This window comes from Lepisma saccharinum, chromosome 1 (assembly GCF_977018435.1).
Source record: "Lepisma saccharinum chromosome 1, izLepSacc3.1, whole genome shotgun sequence".
Classification (NCBI taxonomy): Eukaryota; Metazoa; Arthropoda; class Insecta; order Zygentoma; family Lepismatidae; genus Lepisma; species Lepisma saccharinum.
In genome coordinates, this window is record NC_139229.1 from 869,140 (window position 1) to 889,906 (window position 20,767).

At 39.2% G+C, this 20,767-nt stretch overlaps 1 protein-coding gene across 1 annotated transcript in view; it reads right to left on the bottom strand.

The window, feature by feature from the left end:
- The window catches only part of LOC145977679 (uncharacterized), a 40,643-nt gene extending 20,160 nt beyond the window's left edge, over nucleotides 1-20,483 (bottom strand). The window contains exon 1 of the mRNA XM_083113165.1: nucleotides 20,382-20,483. Coding sequence (XP_082969291.1) covers nucleotides 20,382-20,405 — 24 coding nt within the window. The 5' untranslated portion in view covers nucleotides 20,406-20,483. The remainder of the gene's footprint in view (nucleotides 1-20,381) is intronic.
- Between the last annotated feature and the right edge of the window lie 284 nt (nucleotides 20,484-20,767).

Below are 20,767 nucleotides of genomic sequence, written 5' to 3' on the forward strand. Positions count from 1 at the left end.
CAATCTCTTGTAGCTGGGTGGCAAAAACAGAGAGAGCATTTGCTTGATTGGATTCCATGGTCCCTAGCTGTTGCTTGATATTAGCTACAATTTGTTGCAAATTTTCAACAACTGCCAATTTTGAATTTTGAGCAGTAAGATCATGGACCTGTCTTCTGATATCCTCAAACAGGGCATGCAGTTCATTAATATGTTGATTGGTTGGAAGAGTGGCCACTGTCTGAGTGAGTTGTTTGATCTCTGCTTGGATATTCTTGATATCTTCTGATTTCAATATCCTATTCACAGCTCTCTTAATATTTTTAAGTTCCTGTGATGTAGGAAGATTTGATACTGTATTTTGCAAAGATTCAAGTGCCAATTTCACATTATTTAATTCAGATGCATCAGCCACATTTTGCATAGCATTTTGGAGCAGGGCTATATCTGCCTGAGAGGGTGTGGATTGTTGTAAAATTTCAAGCTTTGTTTGAATATCATCGATCAAGTGATGAAAATGAGATAGTTCAGATTCAGTGTTGAGGTTTTCAAGCTTTGTGATTTGTTGCTGGACACTGACAAGAGTATCTACAATCCCAGGCAGGCGAGTTTCTTGTACATTTGCCAAATCACTTTGCACTGCTGCTATTGTACCTTCAAGATGGGTTATGGTACTTTGAATTTTTCCAAAATCTTCATATGTTTCAAGTTGCAGCTTAATGTTGGCAACACTCCGAGTTATTGCATTCAAAGCATCAGAAGATGGCAAATTGTTCATAAAATTTTCAAGCGTCTCAATTTTTTCTTTAACCTCGGCTATGGCATTGTGCAGAGGATCCAGATTAGGTATCTGGAGTGACTGAATCTGTTCTTTCAGAGTGGAAATGACTAGATCAAAATCTTCTTGTGATTTTATGCTTTTGACAATTGTTTGGAGCTGTGCCTGGACATTATTTATCTGCTCTTCCAATTGTTGTTTCAATTGCTCAGAGTTGGTGGCCTGGGTCTTAAATTTGGCTTGAAGAGCTGCCACAGCTTCTTCCAAACTTTGAAAATTATCTAATGTTGCCAAATCAGTATATTTCTGAAGCAACAATTTGAGTTCAGAATCAATTTTAAGAAGAGGGTCCATGCATTGTGATTGTAAATTTGTAATTTCTAATTGAAGACTGGCATTGAGTGTGGTTTGTAAAGCTTGTAAATCACTTCTTAATTTCTTGACTCTGACATCAAGCATCAGAATCACATCACTGTGATCTTCATGCCTTGTATGGCCAAATATATCATTAGGCATTTTTGTTTTAATGGTTATTTATTATAGAGTATCTGATTCTTAATTCTATAAAAAAGGGTATAAGCTTGTCATAGGATCCAGGGACCTCAATATATAAGCAGTCACCAGCAGAAACAGTATATACAGTGCCAGAAACCATGTTTGAGTGCTTAATTCTATAAATATTTCTCCCTACTGAAATCTTGACATCACCCTCAGGGGTTGTAATAAATTGCAATTGCCCACCTACAGGTAATTGGTAATGATTTAAATTATTGTTAAATATGTACAATGTTTTACCTGTTTGATCATCAACATCTGTAAGTATGCTGTTCAGATGAATAATTAACAAGCCACTCAGTTTAGATATTATATCAGGAGAGGGTTGTGGTGTTGGAAGCTCCATAATAGCCTGTTTCTTGAACCCAAATAAGTTCATAGGCATGTTTATTTATTTCAAATCATGCTCTGTAATTGGGCATTGGTTACCACTTTTCAAATCACAATGCCCCCATGGTAGAGTATGTATGCCACATGATAAAATGCATCTCTTATCATCATGTGGGTCCAGGGCCACTTTTCTTACAATATTTGAAGTCAATAAGTGATCCACACTCTGGATTCTGGATTCTGATGTTCTGATTGAACTCTGTGATTTGATGCAATTTTCATAATCTTCAAATTGAAGATCTTTTTCAACAGTTACTTTGCCAATACCCTTGGCCTTTTTGGCAACAGTGCCACTACATGTCTCAAAAGTGTACATCTTGGCACTTAACCCAGCAAATTTCACAATAACATCACCACATGTCTCATCTTTTAACTTGCCAGGCACCTTTTTGTTGTGGGGTTGAATCTTTGTATGTTCACTGGTATCAAAGTATTGAAACAATTCAGACTGTGCAATATCTTGATAAACATCTTCTGTTTGAATATCAAGAATAAAACTATCTGTGTCCATGTACAATAATTTTACACGATCACCATAAAAAGGTTTCAACACATCATAATACAATGTTAACATATGTAATTTGGACAATTCCAATATCGCAGCCCCTACATAAATAGGTTTATCAAACTTGATCTTTGTTTTCTTCATGTTGAAAAGTGCCATGTGCTCATCATAAATTCTTCTGTAATTGAAATTAGGCTTTGCAACCAATTTTTTGCTCCGGCTGGGGTCAGTAATTATTTTAACATCGGTATGTTTCCTGACATTTTCAATTGTTTTGCCATAGACAGAATTCACCATCAATTTAAACAAGGCCTTATCAAATTGGCTCTTTGCAGATGTTCGAAGCTCTGTGTTTGTATCAATGTATGGTTTCAACCATTCTGAGTGCCTGAACCTCAAAACTTTGCCAACTTTGGTCACGTGGACACCATGTTTCATCAGGAACTGGAGGTTTTTGTAATATATGACATAATCCTGTTTTGGCTCCAGGGTCATCATGAGCTTCTTCTGTTTAGAGCCAGGTGAGCACTGAACCTCGGGAATTGGGGGCAGATCAGAAAATGTGTTGTGTAAATCATCAGGAATTTTCAGATCAACCTCTAAGAAGAGGCCATAGTTACTGTCATCAAAATCCTGAAGATCTTCAATATTGAAATCTTCAACCCATTCAAGCTCTGCATATGGCAGTTTTTTCATCATGGCATAACCATAGAGGCTGTTTGCATCTACATACAGTATAAAATTTGATGGCCGTGCTGGATCATAATCAGGCATATGCTTGTTATTTGCTCTGGCATATCTCTGGGAACATTGCACCATCCCCCCTCTTATACATTTCTCCATAAACAGATACATATCTTGATCGTGGATCAGATCCAATTGCATTTTGGTATTCAAAAACGTTGCGGCCCATGCTAGGCCTGGGGCACTGAAAAAATACACTGGGTCCAGTCCATAATTTTGCATGGAAGATTTTCTGAATGCCTGCAATATATCAGCTAAGAGAGTGACATCAAGTTTCAAATATGCCATGTGGTAATCACCAAATGTCTTGCATTTTAAATTGTTCCACATCAACTGGGCATGGTGATAATCATCATCAGTGATTCCAGATCCTCTGATTCTGCTGTAAAACACTTCTTGTGGTGGCAGGGAACACTCATCAAATTTAGAAAAATCTGTAACATAGTCATATGGATATACACCCTTCCGCCTAATTAATTTCAGGTCCTGATTTGGAAACAATGCACGTGTGATTTTGAATTGATCATCAGATAATTGAGAGGCCAGTGTAGCCAGGCTAGCAGATAAAAATCTGTAAGAATCAAGAAATCTTATGTGAATAGGAACACCATCAACTTTAATTATCTTGCTAATAGATATATATTTTTCATCATTTTCAGCTAAAATGTTTAAATTCTGCTTGTCAAACCCCTCGTACCTGATTAAATGATGATAATCATAATTGGATGCTCCATGGCAAAATATGGGGATAAATCTTGGTCTCTTGATCTGAATATTGCAGCTATTACACAGGGCCATTAAGAATTTACCATCAGTATGAGAATGGTGATGTACCTTGATATTTGTATCTGAAAATTCACAATCACATACCGGGCATTTTTCTGTATTGTTGAAATCCTCAATCTGTTTCTCTGTTAAAGGCAACATGGGCTTTGATTTTAATAAGATGTTAGATGCTATGTCACGGCACACATTTTCTATTCTATGTGCAAATATTTTGATGGCATTTGGTCCCATGTATGAATATTCTTTAATAACAACACCATCCCGTATAACCATAAAACAAAAGCTGGAAGGTTCATGTAGCTGGTATGGTGTACTTGAAGATTCTTCGGGATCTGGATTGCAGAATGCAAGAGATTTGAGGTTTGATTCAGAATCACAGACAATATATACTGGGTGTTCCAACGAGGCTTCATACTTTTTGAATTTGCAATTTTCACTTGGCATTGGCATGACCATATGAACAGGTTTATGGTTCCCACAGTATTTCAGATGCTCAATTAACTTGTTTTTTGCAATTTCTGCACTCTCTTCACGAACCCCTTTTACCATTTTTTGACCATAAAATACAGTTAAGCATCTTCTGCACAACTTGAATATTGTATGAGTTTTGTCTAGTTGTGTTCTCACTAAAGCTTGAAGACTGTGTATCAGAGTATAATGATATGTACTATCTCCTTCAATTAAGAGCAGATCAATCGGAACAGCAGAATCATCATCAAGTGTACTGATTCTGAGAGGTGCTATCGGGCAATTGCCAGTGGAACAAATAAATACATTAATAGATAATTGTTTGCCATTGATGTGCCTGGCCTTTTTTTCAAATTTATCAATATTCTGAACTGACATTGGATATTCTAAACCCTCCATTACATCGTCAAAATCATGTTCATGTTGTTTGTAATAAGTTATTCTCTCAGGATGCCTTGAAACTGGATACAGAGCAGCTAAAATACACCACAAAAAGCATTTCTGGTCGGTATTTTCAATATTGACCACGGCTCTTTTGTTTTTGATATTGGCAGGTAATGGCAGATATGTAGAACCTTGTAATGGGTTGAATTCAGAAATATTAACATATAACTTGTGTGATGAACCGCATAGGCTCCATCCTGACTCTTTTGCCGCAAATTCAGAGTGTTTCATATTCAATTGATCTATCAACCTGCTTATTATTTTGTCTGAATTTGTATTTGAATAAACCGGTACAGTTTCTGTTATGTGGGGCTGTGTAAATTTTGTGTCATTTGGCTTCTTATATTGAGTATACAATTTGAGGGACAGCTTATAAGAGCCATTTTGTGCATTTAGAATTGCCTGTATATCAGGTTTTTTACTGTTCAAAAAATTCTCAATGCCACATCTTGGCTCTGATACAAACCGGTAATCCCTTAATTGGCCTTTAAAACTGCTATGGATAGGTTCATAGCGTGGCTGCTTTGCTGCTCTGGCATTAAGAGGTGCTTCGTGCTTTCTTTTCAGACCAGATGTAGATGACTGTACAGAGCAAGTATCTTTATGTTTATATGTGAAATATTCCATGTTATATTCTCTATGGCATTTGGGGCAAATTATTGTGGGAGTTCTGTATTTGTCTGGGTTACAAATCTTTTGATGCTTGGCCCAATTGGAGCTGGATATATTTTTATTGCACTGATTGCAATATTTTTGATTCGGCATTTTTGTTGTTGTTTATTATATACAATTTCCTGGGTTTCAATTCAAAATTTTATACTGAATAAAAAATATCAGTTGGGTTCAGCACTGTGCTTTGTATGTGTGTATGTATATATGTGTGTATACACTTAATATTTTTGGCTTTGGTATTTATATACAATTTCTTGGGATTCAATTCAAAACTCTATGGATTAATATTAATAATATTAATCTTATGACAGGTTGTAAAGCCAATAGCCCACAAGTGGAAAATCATTCACACTGACCCAGCGCAAATGCCTGCACGAACATGCATATCTTGAATGGCAATAACCTTGTTATGTATAACAGGCTGGGACAAATATAAGCTTGACTCTAAATATGAGTGGATTACAACAAATATCAGATTTTATATTGTTCAATATGAATTTAAACCAGTAAGTATGAGAAGCACTGTATCAACACATCTGCTCTCCTCAGTCAGTCTCACAATACTAAATGATGCAATACTCGGGAATTTCTGTAAATACTGGCGCTGAGGGCAAGGCAAAAATCAATACTACCGTCTCGGGAATTCCACACACTGACACAGAGGAGAAACATGCAAACACAAAGCAATTCTAGAGGTAGGCTCTGCATATTGCATTGTTTTAATATTGGATAAGCAAATTGAATGGTATCCAATTGAACTTAAACCTGAAGTAAATATGTATAGGTGGGTATGGATACAAGTTTATAGACAAACTGATGCAATTTTTGTAAATCTGCTTGAGGGGGGGTTTGATATTTTCCGAATTATAAAATTCTTGGGTTAGGCAGGTACTACACTTGAACAAATGGACATGTTGAGCAAGTTTTAAGTATAGCAAATCTGCTGGAGGGGGGGCTCGTACTTTCTGAAAAATTCCCGAGGGCATTTTTTACAAAAATCTTGAATTATAAGAGCTTCACACTTGAGCAAAAAGCTCATATGGGCATGTTGAGCAAGTTTTAAGTGTAGCAAATCTGCTTGAGGGGGGCTCGTACTTTCTCGTCCTGGTTGTACAGTCAATACTACTACTCAGATAACAATTCTGAAACATATAAAGCTCTGGACTTCGTTCTGGCCTTATTTCAATTTGACGGAACGGAAAATCAGGAGTTCGAAATGTGATAATTGCGAACAAAGATACATCTATTCATTTTAATGCAGGTTGAGATTAAAGGGGGTGAGGAGGATCTTGAGCCACTCCCACCCACTGACTATAGAAACTACATTATTGAATATATCATACTTAATAGAGTTCCACTTCAGTTCAGTTCATTCTAATTTTAAATTCCCATAGATACGCATACAAATATCTTTAAACAATTTATGGCAGATGTGTACCACATCCAATGTCTTTTAGAAGCCATGTATTTGGTATTTACTCGGAGATCTGTAAGGCGTTGTATTATTAATAATAAAAAAAAAAACCTGAGTTGAGATAGTTCCCGATCAACTCGTAAAGAAGTCTAACTTTGAAATATTTGTGAAACATTTGACAAAGCATTTATTTGTTATATAATTAGCTGTACCTGATGACACTCTTCAAGCACTGAAAGTACTATCATTACATATACAAAACCGAAATACTTCAGATGTCAGAGGAAGCAAGGAAAGGCATACGCTCAAAACGTTTGTTTTCTTTCCGTTTCAATCTTTGGTGGACAATATGAAGAACCGTCCAAGGTTTCCTTTCGTATGTAGTAGTATTAAATGCAGATACATGCGTGTGTCAATTTCTCGTTTATGTGAAAAGGTAAACTTTTTTTGTCACAGTTAAAGATTTTCGCATCTACAAAGAAAATCCAAAACAAATTCCCACCTCGGCGGCCTCCGTGGCGGAGGGGTTGGCATAGGGCGCTTTGACGCCAGAGGTACCAGGTTGGGCATCAATTTCATGATATCATCGCCCATCCTCATGTTTGCGATTAGCTAAAAGTGGCAGAAATGCGAAGTAAAATAATCCAAATACATCAATCAAACATTCTCATCTCACTCAAAGACCTTGCGAATCCAATCCAAAATCTACCAATAGAACCTGCAATGAGTTTCATTTATCGCGTGCATTCATCTGACTAATGTAATTTTCTTACAGATTGACTTTAGGGTTTAACTTAAAATGGCGTTGTGTTTGTGTTGCATTCTAATACATAGGTAAAAATAATCCCCCCCCTCTCTGATAATATCGCAAATTGCACCTTGTTTAAATGTCTAGGAAAAAATTCATTTCACCTAGGAATGATATCGCGATGAAATGAGTCGAAAATTGTCACAGTCTCATCTCGTCTCCTGTGTGGCGAGGTCCTTCTCGTTCTTGTTTGTGTTAATTTTTGTTTCGATTTCCACTCGGAAGTCATTAAAACTTATTCTAGATTCACTTCATGCTCAGATAGGCTAATCGGGACTCTATTTTCAAAATATCTTAATATATAGGTTTAAGTATAGTTTTCCGAACACCCCCTTACAAAGTTATGAAAAATATGGGTGAGGTACAGCAGTACATTTTACCCCCCCCCCCCCCAGTTGGTCTGTAGTATCTCGTCTCGATCGTGTAAGTATTTCGTTTTGGAAAATTCCATTTTAAAATATTCAAAAGAAAATGGGATCGGTCATATACCCTTCGAATCGACGCAACCATTTCTTTAGAAAAGTGTACCCCCCCCCCCCTTACGCAAAGGAGCATTCGTCTGCAGCGTGATTTTCTGAGAGCAAATCTGATTCCATCGTTCCACACACATTTTAAACAATTTTCATCTCCTTAAAGAGGTTTCCAAGAACTTAGGTCAATGAACTAACTAGTAGCAACCACAATGTATTATAATGGAACTACAAGCAAAACAACCTGCGCACACCCGCGACTCCTGTGCACCCTACTTCCGCGTGGAGGGGAGGAGGAAAGTGACCATGTTTCCTTATGGCCCAAGCGGAAACGGAAGAAGGGAAAGCTGCGCGGGGACTTTTCGTCCAAGGTTTTTTCCTTGTGGTTTCTCAATAGTAGAATAAGTTTAGAATGGTTTGAATTTCTGTGGTAAGGAAGATAATGTTTATAAGTTATAAACAATATACACTTTTTTATTGGGCGAACTGAAAATAGGTTCTTTTAACAGTAGCACCTTGCGTCTGCTGTCAAATTACCAAGGGGGGTACAACTCGATTTACGGATTTAGGGGGGTACATTACCCCCTTCAAAAGTTTAGGGGGGGTACAATGTACCCCTGTACCCTCCGTTCCTGCGCCACTGTATGTCCAGTTATTTCTTTATGCGGCGATTCATATTCTAGTGTCCGAGTGATGATATGTGCTGTAAGCGCATGTCCGCACTATCTCAAGAAAACTAAAAATACTAATATTTTTTAACATATGTTTCCGTCCGATGAAAGTTCCGAAAAATTGGCAGAGCAAAGGCTATCGAAAAGACCACATTTCAGGTGGCTAATATTTTTCCCCAGAATGTTAGAAACGGGATTTAAAATCCGAATTACTGGGAATTACACCAAAGAGAAGGCTGAAGAATGGCGCCGTTCTTACATTGATAATTCCAGTTACACGTGAGCAGGTCAGTGATGATAACAGCGTTCTTGCAAGACGTATGAAGTAGGGATGACCAAATTTGGATTTTTTACTACGGAGTATACAATCGTGAAATGAGGAAGACAAAACTTTAAATACAGCACATTAACAGCTTTGTTAATAAATTCTATTACTTCAAAAATGGAAAAATTTATATAAACTTCTCTCTCTGTGAAAATCGGTAGTAAAATTTCCGAATTGAGATTTTAAATTTTCTTGGATCCGGATATTTTTGGCCATCCGTAGTGTGAAAGCAAGATGTGTTAGGAAGGAGGTTCTATCTGCCCTGAGTGTGTCTGTAACCTCGAGAACAAAAATCTTGATCATTCTTGTCAATTGTTTGTTCATTAGAAAACGAAACAATCGTAAACACAAAACTACAGCAAGTACTTCGTGTGTAAAAAAAAAAAAAAAAATGGCGGCGATTGGGTGCCTAAACTGGGGGCAATGACAATTTGCTTTCTGTTGTTAGATAATGCTTAGCATTATGAGCCCATACTGGCACTGCAGGGGCAAAAGTATTGCAAAAATTGGGAGGATCTTCTGCCCACGTCTCCTCCTAATCGCCGCCACTATTTATAAAGCAAGATTTTTTTTTCCGAATTCGCTATCTGAGCGGCAAGATTAAAAAAATGAAAAGGAGAAATACCATGAAGCAAACACAATGGCTCCAGAGCTGATCTTTTTACTGTTTTTCCGGCATTAACTTATGCTTTTGCTTTCTTAATTTTCTTCTATGCACAATTACATTCATGTACTCTACGTAAGTTGTGTTGCCATGCTCTTCAATATGCGTTTACCCCCTTAAAAACAAGAGCATTGCGTCCTTTACAATGCTGGAAATACCAGACACTCGGGGAAATTTCATCTTGATGACGTCACAGAAACCCTGCCGGGGTTGTAAACATGGGGGCTGAAAAAAAGCCGTGTTATGATCAGACCTTCAAGAGCGGGGGAAACTAGCGGTCGACGGACCTTGACCCATGCCCATCATGGGATTCGAACCCGGTACCTGGCGTCGTAGTTGTGCTAACCACTCCGCCTCGGAGGTCGGCATTTGAGTTCGAATTCTGCCTCTTTCGCTGGTGGCGAAGATTAGATTAGATTAAAACGATTAGATGAAATAGATGATCTAAGAAACATTGGAAAGAATACCTGTGATTGACCCCAGCCCACATCAGAACCCTTCATAGGTGACAGTCTCCGCCCGGCTTTTCCCTCCGAGTCAGTGTTGATAACTTAGCTCTCTTGGAACCAGATCTGGTTCTTTCGTGCACTCGTTTGCCTGTGAACTGGGGCGCACGCCCCCGTGCCTCACCATGATACCATCACTGGTTCCGGACCACACAGACCAACTTTTGCCATGATTATACATTTTTCACGTGACGTGATATTGTCATTTTGGCTCCGTCGCCCCATCCCCTCTTATATCCCCAGCTACTTTTTTTTATAGCGCAGTGTTGACGTGAAATTGGCATAATATTGTTATCAGGGAATCCTTTATTTTCGATTTCGTACCACCATGAGATGGGTGATGCCGCCGCATCCAGATGGTGAAAACTAAGAATAAATTATCATCAATTTAGAGTTAACGGTAATAGCAGCGCCCCACCCTTTGACAACTAACATTACTGTAGGTAGCACTTCGTAAATCTAGCTCCTCGAAAGTCAGTTTTAACTCCATTTAAGGTGAAATGTAACTCTTTTTATGCGCACCAGGTTTGGCAACATTGCCAGGAGGCAAGGAGAAATGCATTGGGCATATGGGAGTATTTTTTGATTTGTTATCTTGGGAATATCAAACTTCCGATGGAATATTAAATATAGAAAATTATATCAACGGGAAGAGGGTAGTTTGAGGAAGTGATTGCCCAGCAGAAAAGTCGGCTCTCACATTTGATTAGTCGTAACTTGATGTTGAAGGTTATTCCCCATAAGGAATACATGGAATTCGGAAAATTCTTATTCGTCATATTTTTACAGGTCGTATCTAGCTTAATAATCAACCTTGAAAAATGCTTGGACCTGCCACATGTGGAGAAATTCATACTCTCTTGTACCCCAACGTTTTTCTTCAGTAGCATTGCCCATTCCGACGATATTCAAATAAATGCACACATGGTGCTTAACTGTATCTCATTGCCTTAACATCTATGCCATGACCAAAATGCTACCGTGTAAAGTGAAGAATGTTGTGGCATTTCAGATGCCATGGCATATTTCATGGCATTTCTCAGGGAGAGAACCCGTCCTATTTCCGTAGCATTTTTCGTAGCATAACCAATCAGAAGCGACGTCATGGTCACGAGTGCAAATGTAATGGCGGTCGCGTGAGATGTAAACAACGTATCACTTCACACATTTAAAAGCCTATACCTATTCAACGGAGAGAAATAAAGTTTCCTTCAAAAAGGTGTTAGGTACAAAACAATAGCTCTGCTTTTACTTACTTTATAGCATGGAAGAATATTTTAGTTGTTTTAATTGTAAACGCCGTCTACTAACCACAGATGGTGTAACTCGGTGTGCCTTTCGTGCTGCATATGTACACATCGCAATCCCAAAAACCAAGCGGGATGTTACATGAAATGCTTGCTTGAAAAGTACTATCAGCTATGGATGCATTTACATGTATGCTAGCAATAATGCTAAGTGAGATGCTTCCGTCTAGAGCGGGTCTTAGTCAGGTTGGTTGTTGCTATGGAGGAATGGAACGGGCGAGTGTTGGGGAAACGAACTCTGCAACTATAATACCACTGCAATATGTTGAGAAACGAAATCAGGCCCGTAGCCAGGCAGGGGCCAGGGGGCTCAGCCCCCCCCCCCCTGGCACTACCCTCAGCCCCCTTGACATTAGGCAAAATTATTTTCTGTAATTTGTTTGCAGTGAAGAGTGAAAAAGTATACAGCAGATATTCTTTTGTTCACAACTTTGGTGAAGGATAAATTCACAGAACATGAACAACAGCTAATACATGTGTTCGGAGAAGTGTAAGTAGCGGCAAGTATTTAGAAGATTCTCTTCTCTATACTCTAGAAGGTTCTTTCACAGGGCAGCTTCTTTATCTGTACTTTCGCTGCCCCTGTTGGGACCTCCCATTTATACAGAAATCTGTGACTTTGATGACATCATGCAAATTCCCTCCGCATCTGTGTCAAAGGTCAACAGCCCCCAAGTTTTTGGAACGAAGGGGAGTTTCATTACTTCCGCCGGGGCTGTAAACACTATGAATGAATATTGTGCATTTCATCTTGTATGACATAAATATCTGTATCATCAAAAGTAGTATGGATGTGCAGTAAGGGATGATTTTAGTAGTAGTCAACACTTTAAAAAAGACATGTTTCAAGAGATATATCGTACAAAATGTAGTATTTGTATGATATTTCTAAATTTCATATAAATTAATGCCCCCCCCCCACACACACAATTTACCTTCATTTTATACTGTTAAACTTTTGAAAATCGTACTTGGTTTACAAAGCCCCCCCCCCCCCCGATTACCCGTGACCCCACCCGGAGATTAATTCTAGCTACGGGCCTGAACGAAATGCATTTTCGTGACCCGTACTCTCTCACTATTTCTCTCTCTCTCTGTTTCGTATGCCCCAACATTCAATATTGGTTGCTACAAATCGATTAGTGCAGACATGTTGCGTGATATGAATTGCAAGCCAAACTCGAAGTGAAAAAGTAATCGCACTGTGCCAAGTCGTAGAAACCATTCTGTAAATCACATCACGTACTAGGATTCGGGGAAACACATTCTCTCACTGATAAATATTCTCGAGACATCTTCTTGTTTCTTGCGCGCTTGCCAACTGCAATTTACCTGTGATTCTACTTTATGTGATTGACACGTTGTTCAAATCAGTCTTCCAAACCCTCCTGTCATAATATCTTAATGAAAATACCTGTGTCGACTCCAGGAGGGGAGAAGAGGGTGAACGTAATACAGAAAAATCTAACCGCACGGTCATGAAAATAGGCGACTGGGCAGAATTGTGCTGGTGCCACATGTGGGAAAAGCAAAGCGAGAGCGGAACAAAAGTCTCTGGTTCCCGCGCACTGTGTGGCAACGTTAACCGAGCTGCGTTGCCTAGTTCGAGCGTCAGACCGACCTATCTCCGGGGCACTTATGTGTCACCCCTGACCTTTCCAGCAAATACTGTCTGTTTGTATCACATGTATTACAAAGACCACCTATACAACGAGATCTTCCATTCTCTTAAACCTCCGAACACGCGGGGTTGTGCTCCGACGTGGCAACAGCGAGAACTTCTGAAACTCGCCTAATTTCATGGCCGTGCTTTTAGGTAACTCATCGAACTTTTACTTTAAAATTAATGTTTCATCTGATATTTTGGAGTGTAATTATATGGCCATGTAATAATAATCCTCTCACTTGTTCTCCTTGTCCACCCACTCACTTTTTGATGATATTATTAATGACATATAATGTCAATGACTGATAGCAGGACATACTTCAGAAATGTATTTATGGGGTCAAATATACACTCGGGAATCTGTGGAGCAAGACCGCGCATAACTGTAAAAATGGGGAGAAAGCGATTGGGTGGAGAAATACAGTGCTCACTGCTGTAAACGGCTGTTCCACTATATGCCTCTAACGGGAACCCAGAACCCCATGATTACAAGGTGACAACATTACCACTACTCTATCGGGGAAGCATGGTTTCTTCCTACATTTCTTTCCCTTACATTTCTAAAGCAGAAATTGTGTACCTTTAGTAAAATGTATTGGAAGCGAAATGCCAATGCCAATGGCCTTTAACACGTTCACTGCAAGGTCTCGATACGAAAGCAGAGCATCAACGTTCTTTTCCGTCACATCCGACGATTCAAGCGGAACTTCTGTACAACTCACAAAGGGGAAAGTAAATAAGGCGCCATTCTATGAACAAATAAACTCCCCACTTGAGTTGTATGCATAATATTTCCGCTTGTAGGGAAGCTACAAACGAGATTACATCGCTTGTTTGAAGCGGAACGTCGTCTTTCAATGTTGCCAGTTACACTCGGTTGATGAAATCTTGTAGCGAGCTGATTCAATGCGTTTCCACTGAAAGGTTACACTTCCGTGGCTAATAACAACGGAACTGCTCGATGTGCTCGCAAGCACAGAATGTTAATTAAGCCTTCACAGGGCGAAAATTTGTCCATGCCCCGTACTGATTCAGTTCAAGACGTTTCATTATATGGAAAATCATTGTTTGATCTGGAAAGTGCATTAGTCACTGTGCGAGATAAGCCACATGCGGTCAACTTTCGAAAATGTAGAGCTTCGTGCTTGCAAATTGACCACGATCTGGAACAAAAGGTGTGATCTAAAAAATCTCTTCATCTGTGTTTGATGAAAGAATGAGATTAACCTAATATTTTTTTTTTTAAAAAAAAAAAGAAAGAAAGAAACAATGTTAGGAGTGTGTACAAAGCAACCGTTACTTTTTTAGTAACATACTTAGGACTAACCTGTTTGGAATGGATAAAGCGGTAAAAAAAAATCTCCAATCTACTATTAAAGAAGAAATCTTGTTATTTCCTTAATTTGCTTAACGCCTGGAGACTGCGAGGCATCAACGTCTTCAATGCGTCTTCAACTCGGGTGAGAAATCGTCGTGGCGGTCAATCAGCTCCGGTGTCCCCTAGGAAACCGTCCTCGGTCCACTCCTCTTCTCTCTGTACATTAACCATATTCCTGACGCACTCGAACACTATAAATATCACATGTATGCAGATGATGTTCAGCTGTATTTGTCCTTTCCTCCAAAGAATATTGAAATTCAATTCGCGATATAAATTATGATCTGAACAAAATCAGTTCTTGGTCAGCTAATAATGGGCTACTAATTAATTCTTCGAAAACCCAAACTATTATTATAGGTTAAAAAAAAAAAGGCATTCCGCGTTTAAAATTTCGTCCCTCCCGCCCATAATGGTCTTAGGAAAAGCTATTAAATTAAGTAAAACAGCCAAAAATCTGGTAATATTTAATCAGCATCTCTCATGGTCATATCACATAAATTTAACTAGTAAAAAGAAGATCCTTCACTGTATTACACGCTCTTGTTCGGCTTAAACATTTTCTACCCGTTAGCATTAAAATCAAACTGGTGCAAGCACTTGTTTTTCCACACTTCGATTACTGCGATTCTGTCTATTCCGACCTACCAGATAATCTAGCTCAACGTCTTCAACGAGTACAAAACACCTGCGTCCGCTTTGTTTTCGATCTGAAATATAGGGAGCATTTATCCGTTTTCTTTACAAAACTAAATTAATTGATCGGCGAAAGGTACGCAAGCTCTCCCTTCTCTATAGGGCAATCAGTTCAAAAGAACCGGCTTATCTCTCGAGCAGATTCGAGAATTCTCAATGCTTTCCGAATCACACAGCCTTGACACCAGATCACGAGGGAGAACTCAACTACTCATCCCCCTTCATAACTCGAATTTTTATTCAAAATCTTTCACAGTTTCCACTTCTCGTCTTTGGAACTCACTGCCACTCGAAATCCGAAACTCATCTTCAGCGTATGTGTTTAAGACACAATTAAAACATTTTTTAATGGACACAAATAGTTAGCACATTAGTGTAAGCTTATATGTTAGTGATAAATTGAATACAGTTAAGTGCAGAAAAACACTGAAAACCCTTACCCACCTTAATATTTCAAATCCCTGACTACTAAAATAAATATGTGATTGAGTGTGTGTGTGTGTGTGTGTGTGTGTGTGTTTTGTTGTATGCTCGTGAGTATAGGTTAGATTTTTATTCCCGTATGTATTTTTTTCCTATCATTTTTTGTAATTCTTTCTTTGTAATTTTGTATTTCTCTTTCTTTATTTTCAATATTTACATTTCTATGTAATGGTTTAAATGTTGTTTTCTAATCATCATATGATCAAATTTCGATGTAAACATGGTTAAGTGGTAGAAAAGGGTACAAAGCCTTAACTTCGCCATGATAAATAAGACGTAATAAATAAACATTAGCAGGTAAATTGTCCATGACTGCGCCCACCCACTTCGTTTTAAACAATGTGAAGTTCAAGAACTGAAACAAAAAGCCAAGGAAGCAGATAACCTCTGGCGTAACTAGGCTGGGGCAGCCGGGTAAAGGGCCCCTAAAGGCCGAAAGACTGTAATGGATTGTCCTGACTTATATTTTGTTAGACTGTTGGCAGATTGTAGTGACGTGTGAGACCCAAAGCTGGTGGATTCGTATAGGTGCACGTCTGAAGTAAATTATGCCACGATTTCGCACTATATTAAGCAAAGAATGCCAGCGGGGTAAAATTATGGAGGTTTTAACACAATTAAGTAAAGATTGGAACGCTGGCCGGAAAATCTGTGTACTGTACACATTAAACAGAAACCAACAACATGCACCTCCAAATTGCGTTAGTAATAATTTAAATTTGGTTCATTGTGCTGTAGAAGGGAACCGGGGAAAAGCACTTGTTTCTTTGTTTAGTTCAGAACATCCATATATTTTTTTTATTTTTCTTTGTAACGGTAATCTGCAATCTTTTGCAATGCATCTGAAACAACAAATAAGCTGAACCCAACTCTCAAAACACTTAATCCAACAAGATGGGCTGGGCAGGAAGATAGAACTTTCCAACCGAGCGTGCTGGTTCAACTTATAAATATTTTGCCCGATGATAGACACACAGAAAGTGATACAACCTTCTTTTTGTTTAGATCTACAATCACTGAGCTTTGCAAAGAACCTGAAAAAATTGCAAAAGCATTTCCAAACCTTTATTTCAGTGACATATGTATATTATCAGAAGTTCTTTGAAACACAAAATAAAGGACATGAATGATGTGAAAGAGCTTGCGCATCTCCTTGTGATACAACATAGTTTATTGACTTATTTAAACACACATATTTTTAGGATCCAGGTGTACCTTACTGTTCATCTTACAGTAGCGAAGGCAGAGAGATCGTTTTCTAAATTTAAAATTGTGGAAACTTATATACGCAATACTATAAGTCAGGAACGTTTAGTTTCAAATGAAAATGACAGAGCAAAAATAAATCAAGTTTAACAATCGACACTTTTACGTAAATGATAGTAAATTAATCTATAATGTAAAAGGTAAAGGTAAAGTGCTCCCCTGTGCTTTGCACCACGCCATGAAGGCGTATAGGGAGTGTGGAGTTAGGGCCCCACACTTTCTTGGTCACGGCCGAAGGTGGGTGTGATGTGATCAGCACCACGCCCCTGGCCGCCTTTACCCCCCAGAGTTTCCTCCAGGTACCCATTTTATACGACGCTGGGTGGGCGCCGGAGCCGCTTGAACATGTGGAAAAAATCCCGGTTCTCCCCCGCCGCGGATCGAACCCGGGTCTCTCGCATGGTAGTCGTAAGCATTGCAATTAATTGTTATTCTTATTTTTTTAATGAGTAAAGAATATTTTATTAGGTATTTTGTACTATTCATCTCTCGAATTTATAAAAAACAAACACATCTTTAATTATAATAAAGAGAATTATATTTGCTTACACTTCATATGAGAAAATTACGCATTTTTGTATTCATAGATACAGCCATCATAATAGCAATAACTGGGGGGACGACACTTAAATAGTCTGCTAAAGGGCCCCAGAGAGACTCGTTACACTTTCGACTGCATGTAGAAAGATGCATATTTAAGTTACATTTATACATTTCCATTTGCAATTTTCGAATGAAGCTGCCCATCAAGATAATCCAGATATTTTTAGTCCTAAAATTGTCAAGGGCCGACATCAATATCGATTGTGCAGGATTTCTACAATCTGGTTTTTCCATTTATATAAGGACAGTTTTGGGAGAAAGAGGTGGCGAAATTTTCCCACCCTAAGGCGATTCAGACGCGATTGCATGAAAGTCTGCTTGAAAATCTTAATCTTGAAAAGCTGTGTGCTGTTCGTACCTAATGTAACAAATCACATGTCTCCCCTATGGCTCAGTGGTTGCGTCGTCGCCATGTAATCAAGGGGTCCCGGGTTCTATAACCTCTGTGGAAGCAGATAGTGGTTCGGATCCCACTTGAAACTATAGGTCCAGTCCCAATTAGCCTTACTGTGCATAAAGTGGACTTAAAACACCAAATCGACATGTAATTACTTGAAAACTATTCAAGATATCTTGATGTGCGTTTCATCGTTCGATTTGGCAGAAAATGTCAAATGATTTTCATATGTCCCATGCCCTATTCCGTTTTGAAAAATTGCAGTTGAATCCAAGATGGCGGATGGGGTGTGTAGCGTATGTATTTGGGTGGTTCCAGACTTTTCAATCAGCCTGCATTTATATCTAATCAAAAGGTGCAGAAGTTGGGGAGAATTTGGTTCAGTTGTTCGTCTTTTGAGTATGCTCAGATAAGCTAATCAGGACTGGAATCAGCCACTGTGCAATGCGTCTCCACCGGGGATCCAACCCAGGAAATCTTGATTACAAGATGACAGCGCTCACACTCGTTAGGTCCAGTTTAGGTCAGGCTACTCTGTGTTTGTTATTATCCTGAACATTAAACCAATATATAAAAATATTCATATTCGGCTGTGCTGTTGATTGAGTAGGGCTGAGAATATACTGAAGGAGGGACTAGAGCCCCTTTAGCTCACCCGATGGCTACGCCCCTCGGAACCTGGATATTTCATCTACTCGTTATGCCTCAGGGTAAAGCCCATACAGCACAACATGGTTTCAGATATGTTACGGATACGTAACTCGTGAAACATTGTAACATTGCAGCAACATTGCGAAACATTACTGTGATGTTTCAGGTATGTTTCAGAAATGTAAAAATGTCCGCGAATGTTAGAAACGTAAATGAAAGATTACAATATTTCTGAAATATGTCTGAAACTTGGTGTGCTGTATGGGAAGGTGAATGTAAAGTTCCCAGTGCATATATCACCGTGCCATGAAGGGGATGTGGAGGTATGGCTCCACACATTCTCGATCCTCGCGGCCATGTTTTTGAGGTGATGCGATCGGCACCACGCTCCGACCTCCTTTTACCCCCCCCCACCAGAGTTTACACAGGTACCCATTTATTTTAAGCTGGGTGAGCCCCAAAGCCGCTTTATGCCGGGACAAGGCTAGTAAGATTCCGACCTTGGATCACCCACCCCGGGAATCGAACCCGCGTCTCCCGTGTGGCAGTCAGACGCCCTACCGAGTAGACCACCGCGGCTCTCAGTCGTTCAGTGGACACGCGATAATACAATAAATATCGTGAAAGAAAATATCAATACGAATTTACGAATATTGTGAATGTATTCAAGATAATTTCTAGACCAGCAACAGCTGAGACTCGCCCAGCAATAAAGTCAATTCAATTCAAAATGGTTAGGGATCAAAACATAATTACAAACATAATCACAATTCCTATAATCTTAGTTTACTCTTGCTTGAAGTTATTATCTATGTGTGAATTCATGGAGATTTTATTCCCCATTTCCTCAGCTTCTCTGAAGAATAAAAGTCACTTACGTTGAAAGAGAAATAGTAAAATATCAAGCTAACATGACGATGTAGCTATTGCACGAAAGAAAACGATGAACTTGAGAAGAGCTTGTTTTACATTCAGAAAACGTTTCATTTTATTCCATGTATTGTGTTCAAGTGTGCATCACTATAATTCATGCTGGTACTGTTTTTAATTGTACTAAATTTAAGGGGGCCACCTTAGGAACGTTTTTTTCGAGTGCTGAAAATTGTCTCTTCAAAAAATATACGATTTTCAGAATGAAGCCATTTTTTCCTCACTATGGGATGAGACATGCTACACATGGACGTCCGAAGGATTTTTTCCAGGGAGTGGCAAGCAAGGTAATTTTTTTCCAGGGGGGGCAAAGGACACATATTTTCCTCCAAAATAGTGATGCCCTCTCAAAAAACACTATTTTAGTCTGAAATTATCATGTTTCTTCAACGAATTTATAATAATTAACATAAATTACTGTGATTGAAATGAAATTATCTGTGAAATATATAATTTTTAGGTACACATTCATTTGCCAGGGGGGCGTGGCCGCCCTTGCCCCCCCCCCTTCTGGACACCCATGATGCTATATAAGTACGTTAACGCACTGTTTCAGGGCTTTAGTAACATTTATTTTGGATTGATGGTTCCTTGATATGTGGCAAAAACAAAATGGGGCCAATACACTTCCACTAGTTTCTCTTGAGGGTTTTAGCACCCCGAGGCCTCTCCCTGCTTACATGCCTGTCGTTGATATTTTGCAACTTCTCTGTTTACAATTTCCTAAGCCAACATTTTACGTATTCCTACTTGTTTTTGCATACAGAGCACGCGAAGCGTCCCGGCATCACCGAACAACCCACACGAGCTTCCGCAACTGCTCACCTGATGTCTCCACTGTAGCGGCATGTTCCTCAGTCAACGTTCGAAAACACCACAAGCACTAAAACGATGAACGAAACTGGCGCAGCAAAAGTGCCTCGTATCTTATATACTTCCTTTCACAAATGTGTGAGCCAGCTCTCGAATCTCACGTGGAGTGCGGCGGAGGGGAAATTCTCAGTCGGCGAGGAATCCACATTCTCATGTGTGTTCCGTGTGAGTGAAAGGGGTTGGCGGAGGAACCCCGCCTGCCCTACATTGTTCCTTCGCGAGGCTTTCTCTTTCCTTTGTAACGCGTCTTCTGCTGAAGGAAGGAGATCCAAGGGCCCCGCCCACGGAACGCCAATGATGAGGCTGTGATGTATTTGCTGCACATTCATGTAAATGAC